At 34.8% G+C, this 25,791-nt stretch overlaps 1 protein-coding gene across 1 annotated transcript in view; it reads left to right on the forward strand.

Annotated features, from left to right (window-relative positions):
- MS3_00000921 (uncharacterized protein) overlaps positions 1-25,791 on the forward strand; it is a 72,899-nt gene that overhangs the window by 37,967 nt on the left and 9,141 nt on the right. The window contains exons 19-25 of the mRNA XM_051208491.1: positions 423-870; positions 1,605-1,711; positions 3,685-3,903; positions 4,434-4,990; positions 5,609-6,525; positions 11,510-11,847; positions 13,433-14,062. Of these exons, the coding sequence (XP_051075114.1) occupies positions 423-870; positions 1,605-1,711; positions 3,685-3,903; positions 4,434-4,990; positions 5,609-6,525; positions 11,510-11,847; positions 13,433-14,062 (3,216 nt within the window). The remainder of the gene's footprint in view (positions 1-422; positions 871-1,604; positions 1,712-3,684; positions 3,904-4,433; positions 4,991-5,608; positions 6,526-11,509; positions 11,848-13,432; positions 14,063-25,791) is intronic.

The raw sequence follows: 25,791 nt of genomic DNA on the forward strand, positions 1-25,791 counted from the left end.
AATCTAAACGCCTTTGTATTGAAAGAATGAACATATTCGTATACAACACAAAAAGCTTTATTTATAATTTTTCGCTTGAAAGTCTTTTTGTTCTCAAGGTCAATACACTTGTTGCTAATAATTATTCTTACATCTTTGTGATTTGGCTCTTTAATATATTTAGAAAACATTTTGTTTATCAAATTAATCTTCTCTACTTATACGTAACTAATTTGTCTATCAGTAGAATTTATTGATTAATTGTATCGAAGTAAATTAGAATTAATTTACATGATATTATTGATATACCTGGTGTTTTCTTGACATTCGTTCCATTATTGTAAAATTTCATACCTTAATAAATAACAAATAATTAATCACATTTGCGAAGTTTTATAATGTAAATCAACTTTACTGAATTGTTTTTTTACATTTCTTCTTAGGAACCTTGTAATAACACAAGTAAACTATCCAAAAATTCTGATGATCATAATCAACAGTTAAATGAAACTTCTCAATATTCTGAACAATTAAATGAAACTGCTTCATTTAATGCTAACTTATCATCAGACAGTTCAGGATTTCAAGTTCTACCATCGTCATGGAAACCAATACATCAACAGTTTCGCCGCCGGATTCGTAGAAATCGACCACGTCAAATGATTTCTTCTGAATCTAAAGAGACTCCTGCCAGTCACTCGAACTCACCTCATTCTGGTACTCCTCCTGTTCCTTTGTCGTGGAATGAAGCAACTGATGCACTTCGTTTGCCATTGGGTTTAATTCCTACTTTTATTCCGAATCCTGGTTCAACAAATGCCCCAGGGACTACAGCGTATATGCTTTGTCGACCTCCTTATAGTGAACCTGAATGTTCAGCAAATGACGAAGGTAAGTATTTTAAGTTATGTTTCTTATTCATTCGAGTAATATCAATACTTTCGATAATTGTAATTGTATTTATTGTGATCGATTGTGTTTTCGACTAATATCTTATATAGTCATTCCCGTTTATATTAGTTTCTCAAACAAAACATCATCTACGATTATCAATGATTTAAAAGTGTCTGTGGATTGTTGAAGAGTTATCGTAGATAAATGTTTCTTTCTTAACCCCTTAACTCTGTTAGATAATCAGAGTATCCAGCTTTGAAGTTATCTTACAGAATCAGTTTAAATGAACTCATTCACTAGATGTCTGGTTAGAGCCACATTTTAAGTGTGAGAGATTGTGACACCACCAGGTTTCTCAAACCAGAGTAGAGATGGAATGGGTTTTGAACTTGGGGTTTAATGGCTGAACGCCTTCACTACTGAGCCACTGCGGGTTGTTAGTTATGGGCATAACTAAACAAATAATCCGACGGAAAAATGAATCAAATATGTCACCACAACTTGGAAGTGTTTTTACTGAAGATTAAAATTGATTTACAATTAATGTTACAAAATAAAAGTTTTTCAACCTCGATTTCTGACTAGTTTACATAGATAAAATATTTTTTCTGTTCTAAATCTTCTGTCCTTTATAAGAAATCAATTAATTTTCTAAATTAAATTTACACAATGTTTATTGAAATTTCTGTATTTCTTAAAATACTTTAATTGTACTTGCTTTGATTCAACAGATTCTTATTCACGTTTATCATTGTTTCTTGGAGTTTATATGAATTCTGAATATCTAATACAAATACCATTACGTGATAAGAATGCTACTTTATTCAAATATATTCAAGTAAGTAACATTACTGTTTCTATTTTAATAAAATGTAAATATGAATTGATCAGTCATAATCAACGTAGAGCTTGGGATTAACGAAGTCTGGGTCAAGCTCTTATATAGAGTAGAGGGTGTGTGTGAATTTTTAATCTTTTCTCTTGTTGTGTGTCTTTAGAACATTATCGACATACTACGAAATTATTGCTCGATGTAGCTAGTTGATTCCATAAATGATATAGGTTGACACATGTCAGAGTGTGACGGTTCACGTCTAGTTAGATGGTACTTTGTGTACTAGAGGAGCATGGAGACTAAAGTGAACGAAAATAGCTGGATAAGAGAAAAATAAAGTAAAGATAAGGGTTCAAAATACACTGACATTTAATGCGGAAAACAATAGACAACAATCAGCAGTAAAAAAACCTCAGATTGAGTCAGTCTTGAAGTCGAAACTAAAAGCATATAGTTTAACCTGCTAAAAAGATTCCTTTTGAATATTTTTCATTTTTTAAACCACCTTAAATCAAAACAATCAAGAGCGAAATTGATTGATATACTAACTAAATAAATATCACATTGAATGGAATTATGATCTCCTGTTGCTATTTCGTGTTTAACACTTCTTATATGTAGTAACAGTAGTTTTAATTACTTTTTTATTATTTACGATGAGTACACTTACTCGTCATTCTAGGTAATTAGAATAAATGTTGAAAAGTGCAAAAGTCGATATCTTGTTTTATAACGACACGATAATATTATATGATATTTTATTCTATGTAACAGTTTGTTATGAGTTTCATCCGTTTCATCTTCACTGAATAAATCTTATCTATATTTAGAATATTTGTACATAGTGAGTACATCACATGCATATGTAACCTTTTGTGCACTGTCTTATGTTGGATTGATTGCTCTGATCCCACCCGGATAATCTCCATTTACTAACACGATTCAGTCCAAAAGTTAGTGACTTGATGGACTGATGCCGTATTTCCGTTTACACGGCCCTATATTTCAGTTACCTCTCGAGGTAGATGGTGGTTCGATAAACATACTACACTTCCCGAACACTCACTAGCTCACCAATTGATTTTTTATCTTTGCCTAGTATCCTAGCATCCGTCAGCAAGACCTACCTATGATCATGTGGTCTGATGTTGCTTGTGAGTTCTGAACTTGCGTCAGCTAATTTTACAGTCTGAGATGAAACCAGTTGACTGTTAGGGCCGTGGTCAACCTACTATAAGACTGAAATACTGCCAACTTGCTTCGAACACTTAATAATACTCTTTATTCTTTTAAACTAGTGGTTACATGACAACGTGATCGATAGAATTCGGTCAACTCTATGGATCAGATAAATATGACAGTTACTACCCCCTAATAATCTATTAATGTACATGTTCAGTGTCCAATATTCTTTCAAACTACAATTATCAGCATAGAAATCTCCAAATTTTCAATTGATCTTAAAACAACAGCAACTTAGTAACCTATTATTCTTCTTATTGAACTATATATTTTAATAAGCAAAGATGGATAATGGCTAGCAGTGAAATCCAGGACGCACGTTTCGTTCTATTTAGGGGTCGTCAGCTAGGTGTACCTGCATCTCAGAGTTGATGTTCACTCCGGGACTCGAATTCAGTATTGTTCGCGATGGCGTTCCACTGCTAGCCACTATTCATCTTTGCTTATAATACTTATAAATTAAGGCAATATCGAGGCATACGCACAGTATGCACATATGCCAATAAGAGACTGATCAATTTCAGTCGTAAAACATCAATGGGAAGATTCAAGTAAAACAATATCAAGTGAATTATATATTTTAATGTTGAGGTTGCCTAAATCAAGTTTAAATTGTCAATGTATAATACAACATACATATTTCAATAATTATTTGGTCTTTTAAACGATTCTAACTCATTATTTAAATTTTTATCTTTACTGTTAAATTTATTAAAAAAAACAAACAATTTTAGGAATTGTCAGAGAAATTTGAACTACTTGAAAATTCTAGTGAATATCGTTTGTCCAAATCAATTGATGGAAATGATAAAACAAAAAATAATTATTTAATTAAATTAGGTTATCGATTTTGGGATGCGAATGATGATTGTGTCAAATCATCTACATTATCAACTATTCCTACACCTATTACTGATGTTAGTAATAATGATCATGATCATGATGTGAATGAGGTATGTGTCTTTTTATTACAGAAATTTTTTTTCAATATTTGTTACTTCTGTTGTGATTAGGTTAGTAAGTAGTGTTCTTTATTATGTGATATTGATAAGTCTTGCTACCAGTCCGTCTAAACTATCTTCCCAATTTACTTCTACATGTCTACTGAAACAGGAGAAAGAACAGGCGAATGGCGAGAAAAATTCTTTCTTGAAGGTTAGTTCGTGTACGATAACGAGGTTAAGTACAGTGTTACATACTATCCTAGGCTTCAAGAGATTTCTGAAACCGTAAAAAGCATAGTAGTAGTATAGGCATATATATATATATATATATATCAGTGAATTATGTAGTTTTGTGAGATTTTGTATTTATTCAACCGAAATTTTGGTGGAGAACGGACGTAAGTTAGTTGTAATCTGCTATTACGTCATTCTACTATAGAAGCTGTTAGCACTGGATACCATGGAGTCTTTATGGAAGTTTAAGCATATCAATGTGAAAATTAAATTTCTTGCTGTTTTTTTTTTTTTTTTTACATCAGTCAACAATTCGAACAATCTATGGGAAGGCATTATTAAATAAACGTGATTTAAGATTTACACCATCTTTGGATAGACCAATAATTTATACATCATCAGGCATTAAAATACCTATAATTGATGATAATAACATTAACAGTAATAATAACGATGATGTTGATGGCGTTGTTGTGGATAATTTAACTAACAAATCAGAATACTCAATAATAAATGATTACAACGTTCATAAATCTTATCCACCAAGTGATCCTGAAGATATTTTACAACTTATCAAGTTGTTATATCAGTTATCTGGTTTAAAGGAATTCAATTTGGAGAATAATAATAACAATAATGATAATTCATTGGTTGATAAAAGCGAATCACTTGAAATGAAAGTGGAGGATTTTACATCTACACGATTAACTAATAAGTTATTGCGTCAAATACATGATCCTCTAGCGTTAGCTTCTGGTGCTTTACCTAATTGGTGTTTAAGTTTAAGTCAACGATTTAATATTCTCTTCTCATTCAATGTACGTTCTCAGTTGTTTTCGGCTTGTGCATTTGGTCCAGCCAGGTTAGTGCTAGCTTAAGCGGTGTTGCTTTTCTTCTTTCAATAAATTCTTGCATATGTTTTTCACTGTACAGCATACACTAAATCTGATTTCTTTCTTTGTTTTTATATACTACTCGATTACTGAAATGAGTAGGTAAAGTTTTCTGAACTCATTTCACTTAATGTATGCATTTGCGCATATAAATGAGTAAACAATAGTTTTCAATCAGTGAAACTTACTACTACCTAGTACAGTTTAATAAAGTTTCATTCTAAAGAGATTTTTGCGTGCGTTTACTTGTTTGAGTAGTGATTGATAATATAAACTAGATAGAGTCACTTGAGGTCGTAATAACCAAAAAAGACCGGTAATCAATAACACCACTGTGGTTTTTTCAGTGGTTCGGAACGCTGATGGTATATGTCTTTGATCAATCAGTTCAGTAAGACGAATTATTTGGTGGTAATGTGTGTCATTACACTTTTGTAACGTTTGACAATTATAGGTAATTCAGGACTCCATTAACTTCAAGTTTATTTTTGATCTGGTCACTCCCATCCTCTTAATTAAGTTTCAAAGTAAACTGTATAAATATTCGTTGAATGACTTTTTGTTGGTTTTGTTCACCGTAATTTCAGAGCTGCTATTTGGCTTCAGAATCGTCCATTACAAAAACGTACATATTTAACGCATTCGGATGGATATAGTCGTGCTGGGAGTGCAGGTAGTGCAAGTGGTCGTTCATCTTATCGAATTCTCCTACCATCCGTTAACGCTTCCTTAATTTCTGCTCTCTTAAACAATACCAATGCTAGTAATAATACTACTGCTACTACTGCTACTAATACTAATACTACTACTACCATCACAGCCACGGCCGCTGCCAGTAACATCACTAATAATGCACTAGACGATGGAAATAGATCAATAAATTCTGATGAAGATATTGTATTACTACGTCCATCAATATTGAATCATTTACTGAATATAACCGGTGTTAATGGAACAACTAATAACAATACTAGTAGCCTACAAAATACCGACAATAATGATTTCGACATAAATTCTGACAATATTTCATCAGTTGAATCTATATTAACAGGTTTAGGAATTCCTTTACTAACATCTACTACTTCTACTGCTGCATCATTAAACTGTGATACTAACTTTTTATCTGATAGTACTGTGATCAGTAATAATAACAATGATTTAATCAATTGTTTATTAGTTCATGGTAATCAGAATAATCAATATGTGACCACATCGATGGGAGGTACAGCTACTACTCCAAATGGTGGTGGTAGTAGTAGTGTTGGCATCGGACTCATTTCGGATGATAGGTCGACTTCACAGATTGGCCGCTTACATAAAGAATTTGTACGTATTCCACGTTTACCACATGAATTATTAACTCAGTTGACAAGTAAATATATGAAATCATCTCCTAATTACTGCCATTATCATCAATCAGACAATTTGACATTTTGGCATTGGGCGTCAAGACTTATGGAAGAGCATGCATCTCGCAAATCTGAACTGGAAATACAATTCATCGGTAAATCATATTATCGCTACTATTTTTATTATAATCACCTATTATGTTTCTACGTCATTGTATATCTCTTCTGTCTTTGAGTTTAAATTCTAATCTGCATGTGCGACAAGATAGAAAGTCTATGCCTTTCAAGAACTGCCTAAATATCTCATCCATTATCGTAACATGGTACTAGTTTTTTTTGTATGAGCTTTGTAACGATTGTAGAATGGTTTTTAACATACTCGTTATTCCTAATTCATAACCAGTTCATTACAATCTTTTATTATCCTCGATATTTTAGCTATGAAACGTTATTATCGAGTAGCCAACTTATTCTATATTCATTAGAAAATCGAATGAGTGACGAAATTACATCTACTACTTTACTTACTTACTTACGCCTGTTACCCTTCGTGAAGGACTATAGGCCACCAATCACGGTTCTCCGACGAACTCTATCCTGGGCAATCCTTCCCAGTTGCTGTTTATTATTTTCATGTCTCCCTCCAATTCCTGATGCAATATGTTTCTTGGTCTTCCTCCTTTCCGTTCCCCCTCAGGATTCCAAGCTAGAGCTTGCCTCGCGATGTCGGTTGGCGATTTCAACAATGTATATCCTATGCACTAACGACGTATTTTCCTAATTCCCTCTTCTGTTGGAATCTGGTTTGTTCTCTCGAACAGTAGGCTGTTGCTAATGGTATCTGGTGAACTGACGTATAGTATCGTGCGTAGACAATTGTTTATGAATACTTGTACATTTTTGATGATGTTTGTAGTAGTTATTCACGTTTCAGCTGCGTACAGTAGAACTGTCTTGATGTTCGTATTGAAGATTCTGACTTTAATGTTGGTTGACAGACAGTTGTTTTGTATTCCATATGTTCTTCAATTGTACGAATGCTGTATTAACTTTACCAATACTTACCTTCACATGTGCATCAGATCCTCGTATTTCATCAATGATACTCACCAAGTATGTTAAGTTTTCCACCTGTTGCAGTGTTTCTCCATCAAGTATGATTTTGTTGGTGCTCTCATGTTGCATTCGAGGATCTTAGTTTTCTCCCTGTGTTTACTGTTGCTACACTAACTGTCTCATGTACTACACATGTGCCATTTAATGTCTAACGTCTGATTGACGCTTATCAACAACTCAAATGTTTCTTCATCAAATAACTGAGAAGTTTTAATTCTCATTATATTAAAACACAATTGTATGAACGAAGAATATTCTTTTCAATAATTTCTCATCAGGTTCTACAATTATCTCATATCCAAATTAATAATCCATAAAATTGGCCAGATTTAAAGCAGAGTATATCATTTGGAAATTGTAATATGTGAATTGAGAATTGTTGTTTGTTATATAAAAGCAATTCAGATCGTTAATGTTGGGGCCGTTTAATATAAAGTGTTAACTTGAATCAGTTTATAAGCGAAATGAAATTGTGCGATAAATAATGATCAGAATAAATATAGTTAACATGTGGTGAGAGAGAAAATGATGGAATAAAAATCGGAAATTACGTAATACGTAGAATAATATGAATTAGGTCAGATATAGTAGATTTAGGGGTGGATATTGAATAAATTCCTCAAAAGGTTAAGTGTAAAGATAATAATAATAAGTTTGGGGCATAAAATGGACATTAATCAGAATACGTCAGCATATTATAAAATTATTTAGTAACTAGTTGTCCCCATCCCGACCGTTGTTGCTACCTTGACGTGGTGGTCGGGCTTGTCTATCGTGATGAAGCAACCGAGCTATACTGGCTGGAACAACCGTTCGTCAAGGTCCTACCATGTCAGACAGGTCGGTTGAAGAGCGGTAAGACTAAAAGCAACAAACCCAGGGCCAAAAGGCGAAGTCGTACTGCTGACTGTACAGAGGTGTGACAGCAGTAAGGTGTTTCCTTCGGACAACCAGCATGACACCGATGCTGCCTTCCCACAAGAAGGGGTGGGGTTAGAAAAGGTCGACCCTAAAAATGCACACCTCGCCTTACCTCATGGGTGTCCGTCTCCGGCGGTAAGGTCTCAATAAGTACGGAGCTAACACAAAAATTACCCATAAAAAGGTCGTGTGTGACCGACCTCAAGCAGTTGTCCCTTGGGCACTGCGGTCACGCTCCCAGGTCGTATCGATCTCATGTGTTAGTGGGCCGTTTACTAATTGTGAACAATGATACTACGTCAAAGGACATCATCGTTTGATCTTTCGTGTTTATGTTTTTAATCTTGTCATCGAATTGGAATACATCCTTAATACTATATTTCACTAGGCGTTTATGGAGTGGTTTCAAAACGATTACTAACCAATTTGCCCTGGATTCCATATTGGCAGACATTTTCCTTTCTAAATTAGTAAACGGCCCACTAACACAAGAGATCGATACGTTTTCATTTTACTGCCGATATATTCAATATCCACCCCTAAATCTACTATATCTGACCTAATTCATATTATTCTACGTATTACGTAATTTCCGATTTTTATTCCATCATTTTCTCTCTCACCACATGTTAACTATATTTATTCTGATCATTATTTATCGCACAATTTCATTTCGCTTATAAACTGATTCAAGTTAACACTTTATATTAAACGGCCCCAACATTAACGATCTGAATTGCTTTTATATAACAAACAACAATTCTCAATTCACATATTACAATTTCCAAATGATATACTCTGCTTTAAATCTGGCCAATTTTATGGATTATTAATTTGGATATGAGATAATTGTAGAACCTGATGAGAAATTATTGAAAAGAATATTCTTCGTTCATACAATTGTGTTTTAATATAATGGGAATTTTTCAGTGATCACATTTATTTATCAAGAGGGCAGATAAGTTTGAGTTCCATACGATATCTTGGCAGTATTTTTTCTAAGGTTGTAAATTATTGATTTCTTTTTATATCCAGACGAAGAAAAAATGAATTATGACTGCTAGGATTTATATATGGACTATTATTACATATATTCTTTTTGGATAACTATTAAATAACTGGATTATAGATATAAACGTTGTGCCAAAAGCTTTTATTTGAATTACTGGCCCCTTTTATACGATTCACCATTCCCAACTTGTTCGCAATTTATCAGTAACCGTATCCCACACTCAAAACCACTTTTGGTTTGATTTTGTATAATTTTTATTTTTCTTGCTGTGAGGCTGTTTTGCTTATACATAAACCAAGTATTTCTGAAATATGCGAATTATACCGTAGAGGTTGAGTTTACTCACTGAATTCAACGGGTAGTGTTAGGCAAGAAGAATCAATAAGGATTCAGTGTTGACGAAAAGCTGCTAGTGCTGTTTTGATATGTTTTTTGTTCGGCACAAGAGCAAGGTCATACAAGTCGGTACTCGAATTGGCGATTTTGTCATCTGATAATTGATAGGGGGCATATTTACTAATTATTTACTCAGTTTTTCGACGGGGAAAAAACCTTGCTTCAGTCATCTTTAGAATGCTATAATTTTTATGGAAGATATATCGTTTGTAGTATTTAATTTAATGTTTAAGTGACTTTCTGCTGGAAATAAAAAATAGTGAGAGTAGTATTAACAATTGGTTAACATTGGATAACCTTTTTGATTCTGGTTAAGGGTACTTATTATTAGAACAATTTGCATTAAAATATCTACAAACAACTTTTTACTCGATTTACTTGTAAACCTGATAATTTCATTTCATTATAGGAGTTGTGAAGATTATTAAGTTTTTGATTGAGATCATGAACCGATCCCACGAGCGGGATCGTGGATGCGCACTGCTGAGGAGTCCCACAATAGGGCGAAACATCTGTCCATTGCTTATAGGTTTCTGACGGTGGTCTAACATTAATCGTTTCATGATCTCAATCAAAAAATTTCATTTGTGTAAATCTGTTACAAACCTTACATTTTATACAACATTAGGTACAAATATGAATATTAACACTACTATAAACCAAATTGACAGTTGGTTAGTTTATTTAATAAAGGAGGTAATGTATTTGTTTTTCGTTGCTTAGAAAAACTGATTTCTAACTTTTCAGTTTTTCACGTAACTTGTTCTGCAGAGCTTAGAGAACAAGATTAATACATCAGAATGAATCAGTTGAATTAAACTGTCTCTACATATATATCTAAGCATTGTTACTGTCATGTCTAACACCAATTAATAACTTGATAGTCATTTTATTGATCTATCTAAATGTTGAGCACCAGTAACTCACCTGATGGGTACATTTTTTGATATCCCATATGGAATCAGATTATATGTTCCTAGTGGCCTGAACGGGTAGATAGTGTGACATATTAAAGTTGTAAGTGAAATGCTTCAACCACCAATAAGTCGTTTTATTGGTCACATATTTAATAGAATATTATTTTGTATGTAGTTGAGAGATTTCAGATATAATTCTTACGCCATAATTATGTTATTGTCTTGAGATGATTTGAAGCTTTCTCCAGATTGTTTTTAATCGTCATTTAGGCTCAGTGGTCTAGAGGTTATGCGTTTGCACGCGATACTAAAGGTCCTTTGTTCCAGTCGCACATGTGGGACTATGGATGCGCACTTATGGGTCCCATACTAGGACAAAACGGCCGTACAGTGCTTCCACGTTTTCAGTAACGGTCTAGCTTTGATTGACTCGTGAATTTAATTTTGGAAATTAAATACCTATCGAATCTATTGAAATGTTATGTTTATTTCAGGTTGAATAAATTTCCTCTACCACTGTTTTTGTTTAGCAATTTCTCACTTTGTAATGGTTTGAATTTTGTTATCTTAGTACTATTTGAGAGTATGCAAAATATCCTTGTGATTTAATGATATATTTTAAAGTAATTCACTTGGAAGTTAAGTTTCTGCTTCTTTTTTTTGTTCAGATTGGCTTATATTTATAATTAATGACAGTATTTAATCTATGACTTTTAGAGAACAGTAGTTATTCAGTTGCCGTTCTCGTTTTTGTTATGTTTCATATTTAAAAAATAGGCGAAGAAGGTACAGGCTTAGGTCCGACTTTAGAATTTTATTCACTTTTGGCCGCCGAACTTCGTCGACATGATGGTTTAATGTGGGTCACAAACGATTTTACAATTACTAGTGAGCAGTTAACTCAAAGTCATTCAGTTCTACCCACCGTTTCTAGCTCGGCAACTATAGAGCAACATAACTCTTCTGGTAACGAAATAGATGACATTGATGAAGCAAATATATATGTGAACACACCTTACGGATTGTTTCCAGCTCCATGGCCAGGAGATCAAGTTCCAGAATCAGTTCTTTATCGCTTCTTCATTTTAGGAATAACAGTGGCAAAATGCCTTCAGGTGAATGATCTTATTGTTTGAATTTGTTGTTATCTTATTGTTGAGTGGATTTTTTCTTACTAATTTTAATATTTTACCAATTTTAGTAAGATTTTTAAACATTTAGTAGATGTATGCTGTAAATGATCAACAAAAGAGTCAGTCAATAATAAGTTTTTGTATGAATATTCTTCGAATATATAATTACGTACCTTTTTCTGTGGTTACTATATTCTTCTATGTTCTCTGTTGTTTATTTCTTGTAATCACCATATTTTTCATTAACATAACTTCCAATATTATTGTAAAGGGATACGAATATGTATTCTTATAAATAATATATCCATGATTTTTGTTGTGTAATAAGAAGGCGAAGCTAATCATAAAATAAATGTTTATGTATTTGCACAATAATACATTTCAAACAGTCAGATAATACATTTACTTGTGAATGCACTTATATGTAAAAACTAATAACAATTAATTAAATACATTATCAAATAATTATAAAGGGATAACTGGAAGTATAAGCATTGGAAATGAATAACAAAATATGAGATGAATAAAAAGTTATCACTTCATGTTCGGTTTAAAAATGAATGAAAGATTTCCAGGGTTGATTCAAAGTAATAGAACAAATTGTTTTTTTTTTGTGGATACAAAGAAAGCTTTCATTGTCCAATGATGTCGACTCCAAAATGTCTAGGAGTGCGTTTTCGCACCACACCATTTCAATAATTATTTTAAAATTCTGAAAAGAAGACCTTGATTCTGCACTAAACTGTTAGATTAATCTGTCGACTTAAAGTGCAAATTCGAATTGGAAAAGTTAAAGCTCAAGTTTAACGCATACATACATTTTCTAAACAGTTTTCTCAATATTAGGAGTGAGATAAACTAGAAGGAAATGTATCTAACCTTCTTCGATTTACGAAATCTTAAATGGAAAATGTAGTGGATTGATAAACAAACTAATTAAACTTTATATCCACTTATTATTTGTGTGATTAAACCTTTCTAGAATGTTTCACAATAAATTTTTAAATGCGTAAAGCTTCTTAAGTATTGTTCAGTTTTTCTTTTCTGAGTAAACGGTAAATCAAGGTTTAGGATGTGTTCATTTTACACTGAATCGAACGAAAGGGCATAACACATTACTTTACTTAATAACAGTTTATGATCAGTTTCATATTTCTATTAATAAATTGACTAAATATTTCAGATATTGTACTCAGCATTAGATTTCAATAATAAGTAATTGACCTTAAACATGGTAAATTACACCAATAAACCCATCACTCCCTTTGTTTTGCTGGCTGGTCGTATAATTTCAATTTTTCTTTGAAACAAACTATTCTATCCCAGTTCACCTTCTGGAAATTTTAGTAATGATAGTTCTCTGGTTGATTGATGTATAATTGCTAAGATATTCACAACAGCACTATCCATTACCCTCAAGGTCTGTAATGATTCATTGATATGACATCAGTTCGTGATATGCTTTAACCCTCCTCTCCAAGAAAATAATGATAAAATCCATTTATTTATTTTCATAATATTTAGAATCTTATTAAAATTTTATTTTCATTATTTATACACTCATCAGGATAATCGTCGTATTGATTTGCCTTTGTCCGCACCATTATTGAAACTTCTTTCTACTTACGGTAGTGTTGTCAACACTCACAATTGTGATCATCATGATTTGGAAAAATGTCATTCTGCAACTTGTTCATTGGACAATTTTAAAACAACCAATAATGTGGATTTCTCTGTTCTTTCAGATGTTGAAAGTGCTTTTCAAAATGTTTTATATGGTTATTCTTATTTAAGAAATCAACTAACTTCTATTACTACTAATACTACTAATAGTCAATTTATTAAAAATAAGTTCAATCCAAATGATGATGAAGAGTTTAATTTAGCGTCATTTCTTATCAGTCCACAATATAAACGATTGTATCAATGTTGTGGATCCATTGTTCAAAACAGTAATAATAATAACTTACAATCCTCAACACATTGGATTTCAGGTCTGTTAAATTTAAATGATTTTTGTATCATTTATCCGGAACGTGCACAATTTTTGAAACAAATAGCAGAATTTCATCGTCGTAAATCTACGATATCAACTGGAAATACAAATGATAAGTGTATTAATGATTTAGCTGTTGAAATATTTGGCTGTGATCTTACCGATCTTTGTTTATCTATGGAATTTCTTCCATCTTCTAAGGTAAATTGCTGAAAGTAATGTATTCATTTTTCTTCTCATTTTGTTTCTTTTCATCTATCATATTGCTTTAATCTTAGCGAGATTAAGTTATCTTGGTATCTATTACCAAACAGATAGAAAAATGATTGATTACAGAAATGAATATATTAACAAGGTACTAGTTAAAATGCTAGTTGCAGTGTGTTATATCCAGGAATTGACACTGTTATAACTGGGAAATTCGGGTCTGTCGGCACTGTTGGAACTGGGTAGCTAGCTGTTATATCTTTTGAGTCGTCGCTGTTATGTACATATCGAGTTTATTCGGTTTGTCGTCTTACTGCTTTTACTTGACATTCGGGGATCACTACAATTCCTCAATCCTACTGCTTATATATTGGTTAAAGGGAACCACTACAGTTCTCACAACTCCAATTAGGAACACTTAAGACTGGTGCAACGAAGCTTTATTGACTGCCCTAATACACTTCCCAAAAAAGTGTCAAAATCACATCATGCTTGACCACAATACTGATTTTCACACTTGGGGAGATACGTACAGTTATTGTAAAAAACAATAAATATTGGTCACATATAGATTAAAATTTATACTAAATTGATACAAGAGAATATTGGTTTCAAAATCCCACTTTAAGCAAAGTTTACACCAATTGCTCTGGCCAAAATTCATAAAGAGTTTTTACAAAAAGATTTTACTTGAATAATGTCACCTTATCATATTACAATGAATGTTTATCAGAATGATTACTTCATCAGTCAGTAATTGTTAGCGGGACATAGGCTGGATTAAAACATGCTCAATGCATGATTGCTTTGGTGCACTCTGATTGGCTAATTCTTATCCAATCAGCACTAGTCGATAGTTGGAGAATACTCTAGAATCTTCTCATGTAAAAACTATAAATATACTGACGTTTTCTCTATTGTGCTTCCTACTGGCTTCTGACTTGCTATTTGGAATATAATCTCTTTCCTGTTCAACCGTGTTCTGATTTGGGTACTTGTCGAGTGAATCGGTGTCCGAGAATACTAAGCAATAGGAATAGCTGGGTCATAACCGTAAGAAAAGAGAGAGATTATAACAGTGGCGACGGGGAAAAACTAAAGAAAAATGGCGATTTCTTTAGAACAGTTGCGGTTAATATCACAGCACCAGCAGAAGTTGTTAGCCTTGCAACAACAACTATTGAGCACACTTTTCACTCGACCAGAAAATAAGAAATCTGTTTATGATGCAGTAACAGACATTTCAGAAGCATATCTAGTGGAGGGTTCAAATCCCTTTATACCTGAATCAGAACGTAATATTTGTAACGTTTCCGGCTCACAGCAAGAAAATCCTGTGCTGAATGCTCATAAAGTTGTGGCAATACGAGATTATCAAGAGCCAGACCCTGTAGATGAAGCCCGGAGTCCAGAATTGAATGAAGCACTACTGGTCCTGTCTAGCTCTGAAAATAACTTTCAGCTAGAACAAATTTATGGTCCACGTGATATTAACCAAGAAAGCTATGGGGACTCGTATTCAGAAAATAACTGCAGTGACACAACGAACCCAATTATACCGAATGTTACTCAAAATCATTGTGAGACAGAAACTTATATTGAATCAGCTTATCCGATTTCTAATGACAATGTATCAGACATGGGTTCTCAGAACAATGCATGTTATTTTGATGAAATTTCTTATAAAATTCAGCAAAATATATCAGCTGAGTCAAATTATGGTCAAAAGTCTAATTTAATTTTGTTACATGATGATTTCCGTAATGATCCATTATCCACTGATGAAATTCCTAATGGATTTGAAAGTAATGCTTCAGAAGAATTAAACTTTGACCTCAAATCAAAGGTCGTTCATTATCATCTAGTCGTTTCTAGTGGATCCGACATTCAATGCGAGAAACGTCGTCTAAATAAAATCCTATTATTTGTAACTTGGAGATATAAGGATCCGACATTGTTTCGCGGAGGAGGAGAATGTTGGAGAATTAAAAGTTATGCATACTTTTTTAAGAAAAATAAAAACGCCGGGAACAGACATGTCAGTCTCTGTGCAAGGAAAAAGTGATAATTCTTCATTGCCTAGACAATGGACTGATCGAAAGCACAAGCCAGTCACTCAGTTGCAGTTGGACCTAGCACCAGATCCTACGAATCTGCTCAAAGGGGAGGTGTTAGCGGGACATAGGCTGGATTAAAACATGCTCAATGCATGATTGCTTTGGTGCACTCTGATTGGCTAATTCTTATCCAATCAGCACTAGTCGATAGTTGGAGAATACTCTAGAATCTTCTCATGTAAAAACTATAAATATACTGACGTTTTCTCTATTGTGCTTCCTACTGGCTTCTGACTTGCTATTTGGAATATAATCTCTTTCCTGTTCAACCGTGTTCTGATTTGGGTACTTGTCGAGTGAATCGGTGTCCGAGAATACTAAGCAATAGGAATAGCTGGGTCATAACCGTAAGAAAAAGAGAGATTATAACAGTGGCGACGGGGAAAAACTAAAGAAAAATGGCGGTTTCTTTAGAACAGTTGCGGTTAATATCACAGCACCAGCAGAAGTTGTTAGCCTTGCAACAACAACTATTGAGCACACTTTTCACTCGACCAGAAAATAAGAAATCTGTTTATGATGCAGTAACAGACATTTCAGAAGCATATCTAGTGGAGGGTTCAAATCCCTTTATACCTGAATCAGAACGTAATATTTGTAACGTTTCCGGCTCACAGCAAGAAAATCCTGTGCTGAATGCTCATAAAGTTGTGGCAATACGAGATTATCAAGAGCCAGACCCTGTAGATGAAGCCCGGAGTCCAGAATTGAATGAAGCACTACTGGTCCTGTCTAGCTCTGAAAATAACTTTCAGCTAGAACAAATTTATGGTCCACGTGATATTAACCAAGAAAGCTATGGGGACTCGTATTCAGAAAATAACTGCAGTGACACAACGAACCCAATTATACCGAATGTTACTCAAAATCATTGTGAGACAGAAACTTATATTGAATCAGCTTATCCGATTTCTAATGACAATGTATCAGACATGGGTTCTCAGAACAATGCATGTTATTTTGATGAAATTTCTTATAAAATTCAGCAAAATATATCAGCTGAGTCAAATTATGGTCAAAAGTCTAATTTAATTTTGTTAGATGATGATTTCCGTAATGATCCATTATCCACTGATGAAATTCCTAATGGATTTGAAAGTAATGCTTCAGAAGAATTAAACTTTGACCTCAAATCAAAGGTCGTTCATTATCATCTAGTCGTTTCTAGTGGATCCAACATTCAATGCGAGAAACGTCGTTTAAATAAAATCCTATTATTTGTAACTTGGAGATATAAGGATCCGACATTGTTTCGCGGAGGAGGAGAATGTTGGAGAATTAAAAGTTATGCATACTTTTTTAAGAAAAATAAAAACGCCGGGAACAGACATGTCAGTCTCTGTGCAAGGAAAAAGTGATAATTCTTCATTGCCTAGACAATGGACTGATCGAAAGCACAAGCCAGTCACTCAGTTGCAGTTGGACCCTAGCACCAGATCCTACGAATCTGCTCAAAGGGGAGGTGTTAGCGGGACATAGGCTGGATTAAAACATGCTCAATGCATGATTGCTTTGGTGCACTCTGATTGGCTAATTCTTATCCAATCAGCACTAGTCGATAGTTGGAGAATACTCTAGAATCTTCTCATGTAAAAACTATAAATATACTGACGTTTTCTCTATTGTGCTTCCTACTGGCTTCTGACTTGCTATTTGGAATATAATCTCTTTCCTGTTCAACCGTGTTCTGATTTGGGTACTTGTCGAGTGAATCGGTGTCCGAGAATACTAAGCAATAGGAATAGCTGGGTCATAACCGTAAGAAAAGAGAGATTATAACAGTGGCGACGGGGAAAAACTAAAGAAAAATGGCGATTTCTTTAGAACAGTTGCGGTTAATATTACAGCACCAGCAGAAGTTGTTAGCCTTGCAACAACAACTATTGAGCACACTTTTCACTCGACCAGAAAATAAGAGATCTGTTTATGATGCAGTAACAGACATTTCAGAAGCGTATCTAGTGGAGGGTTCAAATCCCTTTATACCTGAATCAGAACGTAATATTTGTAACGTTTCCGGCTCACAGCAAGAAAATCCTGTGCTGAATGCTCATAAAGTTGTGGCAATACGAGATTATCAAGAGCCAGACCCTGTAGATGAAGCCCGGAGTCCAGAATTGAATGAAGCACTACTGGTCCTGTCTAGCTCTGAAAATAACTTTCAGCTAGAACAAATTTATGGTCCACGTGATATTAGCCAAGAAAGCTATGGGGACTCGTATTCAGAAAATAACTGTAGTGACACAACGAACCCAATTATACCGAATGTTACTCAAAATCATTGTGAGACAGAAACTTATATTGAATCAGCTTATCCGATTTCTAATGACAATGTATCAGACATGGGTTCTCAGAACAATGCATGTTATTTTGATGAAATTTCTCATAAAATTCAGGAAAATATATCAGCTGAGTCAAATTATGGTCAAAAGTCTAATTTAATTTTGTTACATGATGATTTCCGTAATGATCCATTATCCACTGATGAAATTTCTAATGGATTTGAAAGTAATGCTTCAGAAGAATTAAACTTTGACCTCAAATCAAAGGTCGTTCATTATCATCTAGTCGTTTCTAGTGGATCCAACATTCAATGCGAGAAACGTCGTTTAAATAAAGTCCTATTATTTGTAACTTGGAGATATAAGGATCCGACATTGTTTCGCGGAGGAGGAGAATGTTGGAGAATTAAAATTTATGCATACTTTTTTTTAAGAAAAATAAAAACGCCGGGAACAGACATGTCAGTCTCTGTGCAAGGAAAAAGTGATAATTCTTCATTGCCTAGACAATGGACTAATCGAAAGCACAAGCCAGTCACTCAGTTGCAGTTGGACCTTGCACCAGATCCTACGAATCTGCTCAAAGGGGAGGTGTTAGCGGGACATAGTCTGGATTAAAGCATGCTCAATGCATGATTGCTTTGCTGCACTGTGATTGGCTAATTCTTATCCAATCAGCACTAGTCGATAGTTGGAGAATACTCTAGAATCTTCTCATGTAAAAACTATAAATATACTGACGTTTTCTCTATTGTGCTTCCTACTGGCTTCTGACTTGCTATTTGGAATATAATCTCTTTCCTGTTCAACCGTGTTCTGATTTGGGGACTTGTCGAGTGAATCGGTGTCCGAGAATACTAAGCAATAGGAATAGCTGGGTCTTAACCGTAAGAAAGAGATTATAACAGTGGCGACGGGGAAAAACTAAAGAGAAATGGCGATTTCTTTAGAACAGTTGTGGTTAATATTACAGCACCAGCAGAAGTTGTTAGCCTTGCAACAACAACTATTGAGCACACTTTTCACTCGACCAGAAAATAAGAGATCTGTTTATGATGCAGTAACAGACATTTCAGAAGCATATCTAGTGGAGGGTTCAAATCCCTTTATACCTGAATCAGAACGTAATATTTGTAACGTTTCCGGCTCACAGCAAGAAAATCCTGTGCTGAATGCTCATAAAGTTGTGGCAATACGAGATTATCAAGAGCCAGACCCTGTAGATGAAGCCCGGAGTGCAGAATTGAATGAAGCACTACTGGTCCTGTCTAGCTCTGAAAATAACTTTCAGCTAGAACAAATTTATGGTCCACGTGATATTAGCCAAGAAAGCTATGGGGACTCGTATTCAGAAAATAACTGTAGTGACACAACGAACCCAATTATACCGAATGTTACTCAAAATCATTGTGAGACAGAAACTTATATTGAATCAGCTTATCCGATTTCTAATGACAATGTATCAGACATGGGTTCTCAGAACAATGCATGTTATTTTGATGAAATTTCTCATAAAAATCAGGAAAATATATCAGCTGAGTCAAATTATGGTCAAAAGTCTAATTTAATTTTGTTACATGATGATTTCCGTAATGATCCATTATCCACTGATGAAATTTCTAATGGATTTGAAAGTAATGCTTCAGAAGAATTAAACTTTGACCTCAAATCAAAGGTCGTTCATTATCATCTAGTCGTTTCTAGTGGATCCGACATTCAATGCGAGAAACGTCGTCTAAATAAAATCCTATTATTTGTAACTTGGAGATATAAGGATCCGACATTGTTTCGCGGAGGAGGAGAATGTTGGAGAATTAAAAGTTATGCATACTTTTTTAAGAAAAATAAAAACGCCGGGAACAGACATGTCAGTCTCTGTGCAAGGAAAAAGTGATAATTCTTCATTGCCTAGACAATGGACTGATCGAAAGCACAAGCCAGTCACTCAGTTGCAGTTGGACCCTAGCACCAGATCCTACGAATCTGCTCAAAGGGGAGGTGTTAGCGGGACATAGGCTGGATTAAAACATGCTCAATGCATGATTGCTTTGGTGCACTCTGATTGGCTAATTCTTATCCAATCAGCACTAGTCGATAGTTGGAGAATACTCTAGAATCTTCTCATGTAAAAACTATAAATATACTGACGTTTTCTCTATTGTGCTTCCTACTGGCTTCTGACTTGCTATTTGGAATATAATCTCTTTCCTGTTCAACCGTGTTCTGATTTGGGTACTTGTCGAGTGAATCGGTGTCCGAGAATACTAAGCAATAGGAATAGCTGGGTCATAACCGTAAGAAAGAGATTATAACAGTGGCGACGGGGAAAAACTAAAGAAAATGGCGATTTCTTTAGAACAGTTGCGGTTAATATCACAGCACCAGCAGAAGTTGTTAGCCTTGCAACAACAACTATTGAGCACACTTTTCACTCGACCAGAAAATAAGAGATCTGTTTATGATGCAGTAACAGACATTTCAGAAGCGTATCTAGTGGATGGTTCAAATCCCTTTATACCTGAATCAGAACGTAATATTTGTAACGTTTCCGGCTCACAGCAAGAAAATCCTGTGCTGAATGCTCATAAAGTTGTGGCAATACGAGATTATCAAGAGCCAGACCCTGTAGATGAAGCCCGGAGTGCAGAATTGAATGAAGCACTACTGGTCCTGTCTAGCTCTGAAAATAACTTTCAGCTAGAACAAATTTATGGTCCACGTGATATTAACCAAGAAAGCTATGGGGACTCGTATTCAGAAAATAACTGCAGTGACACAACGAACCCAATTATACCGAATGTTACTCAAAATCATTGTGAGACAGAAACTTATATTGAATCAGCTTATCCGATTTCTAATGACAATGTATCAGACATGGGTTCTCAGAACAATGCATGTTATTTTGATGAAATTTCTTATAAAATTCAGGAAAATATATCAGCTGAGTCAAATTATGGTCAAAAGTCTAATTTAATTTTGTTACATGATGATTTCCGTAATGATCCATTATCCACTGATGAAATTCCTAATGGATTTGAAAGTAATGCTTCAGAAGAATTAAACTTTGACCTCAAATCAAAGGTCGTTCATTATCATCTAGTCGTTTCTAGTGGATCCGACATTCAATGCGAGAAACATCGTTTAAATAAAGTCCTATTATTTGTAACTTGGAGATATAAGGATCCGACATTGTTTCGCGGAGGAGGAGAATGTTGGAGAATTAAAAGTTATGCATACTTTTTTAAGAAAAATAAAAACGCCGGGAACAGACATGTCAGTCTCTGTGCAAGGAAAAAGTGATAATTCTTCATTGCCTAGACAATGGACTGATCGAAAGCACAAGCCAGTCACTCAGTTGCAGTTGGACCTAGCACCAGATACTACGAATCTGCTCAAAGGGGAGGTGTTAGCGGGACATAGGCTGGATTAAAACATGCTCAATGCATGATTGCTTTGGTGCACCCTGATTGGCTAATTCTTATCCAATCAGCACTAGTCGATAGTTGGAGAATACTCTAGAATCTTCTCATGTAAAAAAACTATAAATATACTGACGTTTTCTCTATTGTGCTTCCTACTGGCTTCTGACTTGCTATTTGGAATATAATCTCTTTCCTGTTCAACCGTGTTCTGATTTGGGTACTTGTCGAGTGAATCGGTGTCCGAGAATACTAAGCAATAGGAATAGCTGGGTCATAACCGTAAGAAAAGAGAGATTATAACAGTGGCGACGGGGAAAAACTAAAGAAAAATGGCGATTTCTTTAGAACAGTTGCGGTTAATATCACAGCACCAGCAGAAGTTGTTAGCCTTGCAACAACAACTATTGAGCACACTTTTCACTCGACCAGAAAATAAGAAATCTGTTTATGATGCAGTAACAGACATTTCAGAAGCATATCTAGTGGATGGTTCAAATCCCTTTATACCTGAATCAGAACGTAATATTTGTAACGTTTCCGGCTCACAGCAAGAAAATCCTGTGCTGAATGCTCATAAAGTTGTGGCAATACGAGATTATCAAGAGCCAGACCCTGTAGATGAAGCCCGGAGTGCAGAATTGAATGAAGCACTACTGGTCCTGTCTAGCTCTGAAAATAACTTTCAGCTAGAACAAATTTATGGTCCACGTGATATTAGCCAAGAAAGCTATGGGGACTCGTATTCAGAAAATAACTGTAGTGACACAACGAACCCAATTATACCGAATGTTACTCAAAATCATTGTGAGACAGAAACTTATATTGAATCAGCTTATCCGATTTCTAATGACAATGTATCAGACATGGGTTCTCAGAACAATGCATGTTATTTTGATGAAATTTCTCATAAAATTCAGGAAAATATATCAGCTGAGTCAAATTATGGTCAAAAGTCTAATTTAATTTTGTTACATGATGATTTCCGTAATGATCCATTATCCACTGATGAAATTCCTAATGGATTTGAAAGTAATGCTTCAGAAGAATTAAACTTTGACCTCAAATCAAAGGTCGTTCATTATCATCTAGTCGTTTCTAGTGGATCCGACATTCAATGCAAGAAACGTCGTTTAAATAAAGTCCTATTATTTGTAACTTGGAGATATAAGGATCCGACATTGTTTCGCGGAGGAGGAGAATGTTGGAGAATTAAAAGTTATGCATACTTTTTTAAGAAAAATAAAAACGCCGGGAACAGACATGTCAGTCTCTGTGCAAGGAAAAAGTGATAATTCTTCATTGCCTAGACAATGGACTGATCGAAGCACAAGCCAGTCACTCAGTTGCAGTTGGACCTAGCACCAGATCCTACGAATCTGCTCAAAGGGGAGGTGTTAGCGGGACATAGGCTGGATTAAAGCATGCTCAATGCATGATTGCTTTGTGCACTCTGATTGGCTAATTCTTATCCAATCAGCACTAGTCGATAGTTGGAGAATACTCTAGAATCTTCTCATGTAAAAACTATAAATATACTGACGTTTTCTCTATTGTGCTTCCTACTGGCTTCTGACTTGCTATTTGGAATATAATCTCTTTCCTGTTCAACCGTGTTCTGATTTGGGTACTTGTCGAGTGAATCGGTGTCCGAGAATACTAAGCAATAGGAATAGCTGGGTCATAACCGTAAGAAAAGAGAGAGATTATAACAGTGGCGACGGGGAAAAACTAAAGAAAAATGGCGATTTCTTTAGAACAGTTGCGGTTAATATCACAGCACCAGCAGAAGTTGTTAGCCTTGCAACAACAACTATTGAGCACACTTTTCACTCGACCAGAAAATAAGAAATCTGTTTATGATGCAGTAACAGACATTTCAGAAGCGTATCTAGTGGATGGTTCAAATCCCTTTATACCTGAATCACAACGTAATATTTGTAACGTTTCCGGCTCACAGCAAGAAAATCCTGTGCTGAATGCTCATAAAGTTGTGGCAATACGAGATTATCAAGAGCCAGACCCTGTAGATGAAGCCCGGAGTGCAGAATTGAATGAAGCACTACTGGTCCTGTCTAGCTCTGAAAATAACTTTCAGCTAGAACAAATTTATGGTCCACGTGATATTAGCCAAGAAAGCTATGGGGACTCGTATTCAGAAAATAACTGTAGTGACACAACGAACCCAATTATACCGAATGTTACTCAAAATCATTGTGAGACAGAAACTTATATTGAATCAGCTTATCCGATTTCTAATGACAATGTATCAGACATGGGTTCTCAGAACAATGCATGTTATTTTGATGAAATTTCTTATAAAATTCAGCAAAATATATCAGCTGAGTCAAATTATGGTCAAAAGTCTAATTTAATTTTGTTACATGATGATTTCCGTAATGATCCATTATCCACTGATGAAATTTCTAATGGATTTGAAAGTAATGCTTCAGAAGAATTAAACTTTGACCTCAAATCAAAGGTCGTTCATTATCATCTAGTCGTTTCTAGTGGATCCGACATTCAATGCGAGAAACGTCGTTTAAATAAAGTCCTATTATTTGTAACTTGGAGATATAAGGATCCGACATTGTTTCGCGGAGTAGGAGAATGTTGGAGAATTAAAAGTTATGCATACTATTTTTAAGAAAAATCAAAACGCCGGGAACAGACATGTCAGTCTCAGTGCAAGGAAAAACTGATAATTCTTCATTGCCTAGACGATGGACTAATCGATAGCACAAGCCAGTCACTCAGTTGCAGTTGGACCTTGCACCAGATCCTACGAATCTGCTCAAAGGGGAGGTGTTAGCGGGACATAGGCTGGATTAAAGCATGCTCAATGCATGATTGCTTTGGTGCACTGTGATTGGCTAATTCTTATCCAATCAGCACTAGTCGATAGTTGGAGAATACTCTAGAATCTTCTCATGTAAAAACTATAAATATACTGACGTTTTCTCTATTGTGCTTCCTACTGGCTTCTTACTTGTTATTTGGAATATAATCTCTTTCCTGTTCAACCGTGTTCTGATTTGGGGACTTGTCGAGTGAATCGGTGTCCGAGAATACTAAGCAATAGGAATAGCTGGGTCTTAACCGTAAGAAAGAGATTATAACAGTGGCGACGGGGAAAAACTAAAGAGAAATGGCGATTTCTTTAGAACAGTTGTGGTTAATATTACAGCACCAGCAGAAGTTGTTAGCCTTGCAACAACAACTATTGAGCACACTTTTCACTCGACCAGAAAATAAGAGATCTGTTTATGATGCAGTAACAGACATTTCAGAAGCGTATCTAGTGGATGGTTCAAATCCCTTTATACCTGAATCACAACGTAATATTTGTAACGTTTCCGGCTCACAGCAAGAAAATCCTGTGCTGAATGCTCATAAAGTTGTGGCAATACGAGATTATCAAGAGCCAGACCCTGTAGATGAAGCCCGGAGTGCAGAATTGAATGAAGCACTACTGGTCCTGTCTAGCTCTGAAAATAACTTTCAGCTAGAACAAATTTATGGTCCACGTGATATTAGCCAAGAAAGCTATGGGGACTCGTATTCAGAAAATAACTGTAGTGACACAACGAACCCAATTATACCGAATGTTACTCAAAATCATTGTGAGACAGAAACTTATATTGAATCAGCTTATCCGATTTCTAATGACAATGTATCAGACATGGGTTCTCAGAACAATGCATGTTATTTTGATGAAATTTCTTATAAAATTCAGGAAAATATATCAGCTGAGTCAAATTATGGTCAAAAGTCTAATTTAATTTTGTTACATGATGATTTCCGTAATGATCCATTATCCACTGATGAAATTTCTAATGGATTTGAAAGTAATGCTTCAGAAGAATTAAACTTTGACCTCAAATCAAAGGTCGTTCATTATCATC

The sequence above is a fragment of the Schistosoma haematobium genome, chromosome 1 (assembly GCF_000699445.3).
Source record: "Schistosoma haematobium chromosome 1, whole genome shotgun sequence".
NCBI lineage: Eukaryota > Metazoa > Platyhelminthes > Trematoda > Strigeidida > Schistosomatidae > Schistosoma > Schistosoma haematobium.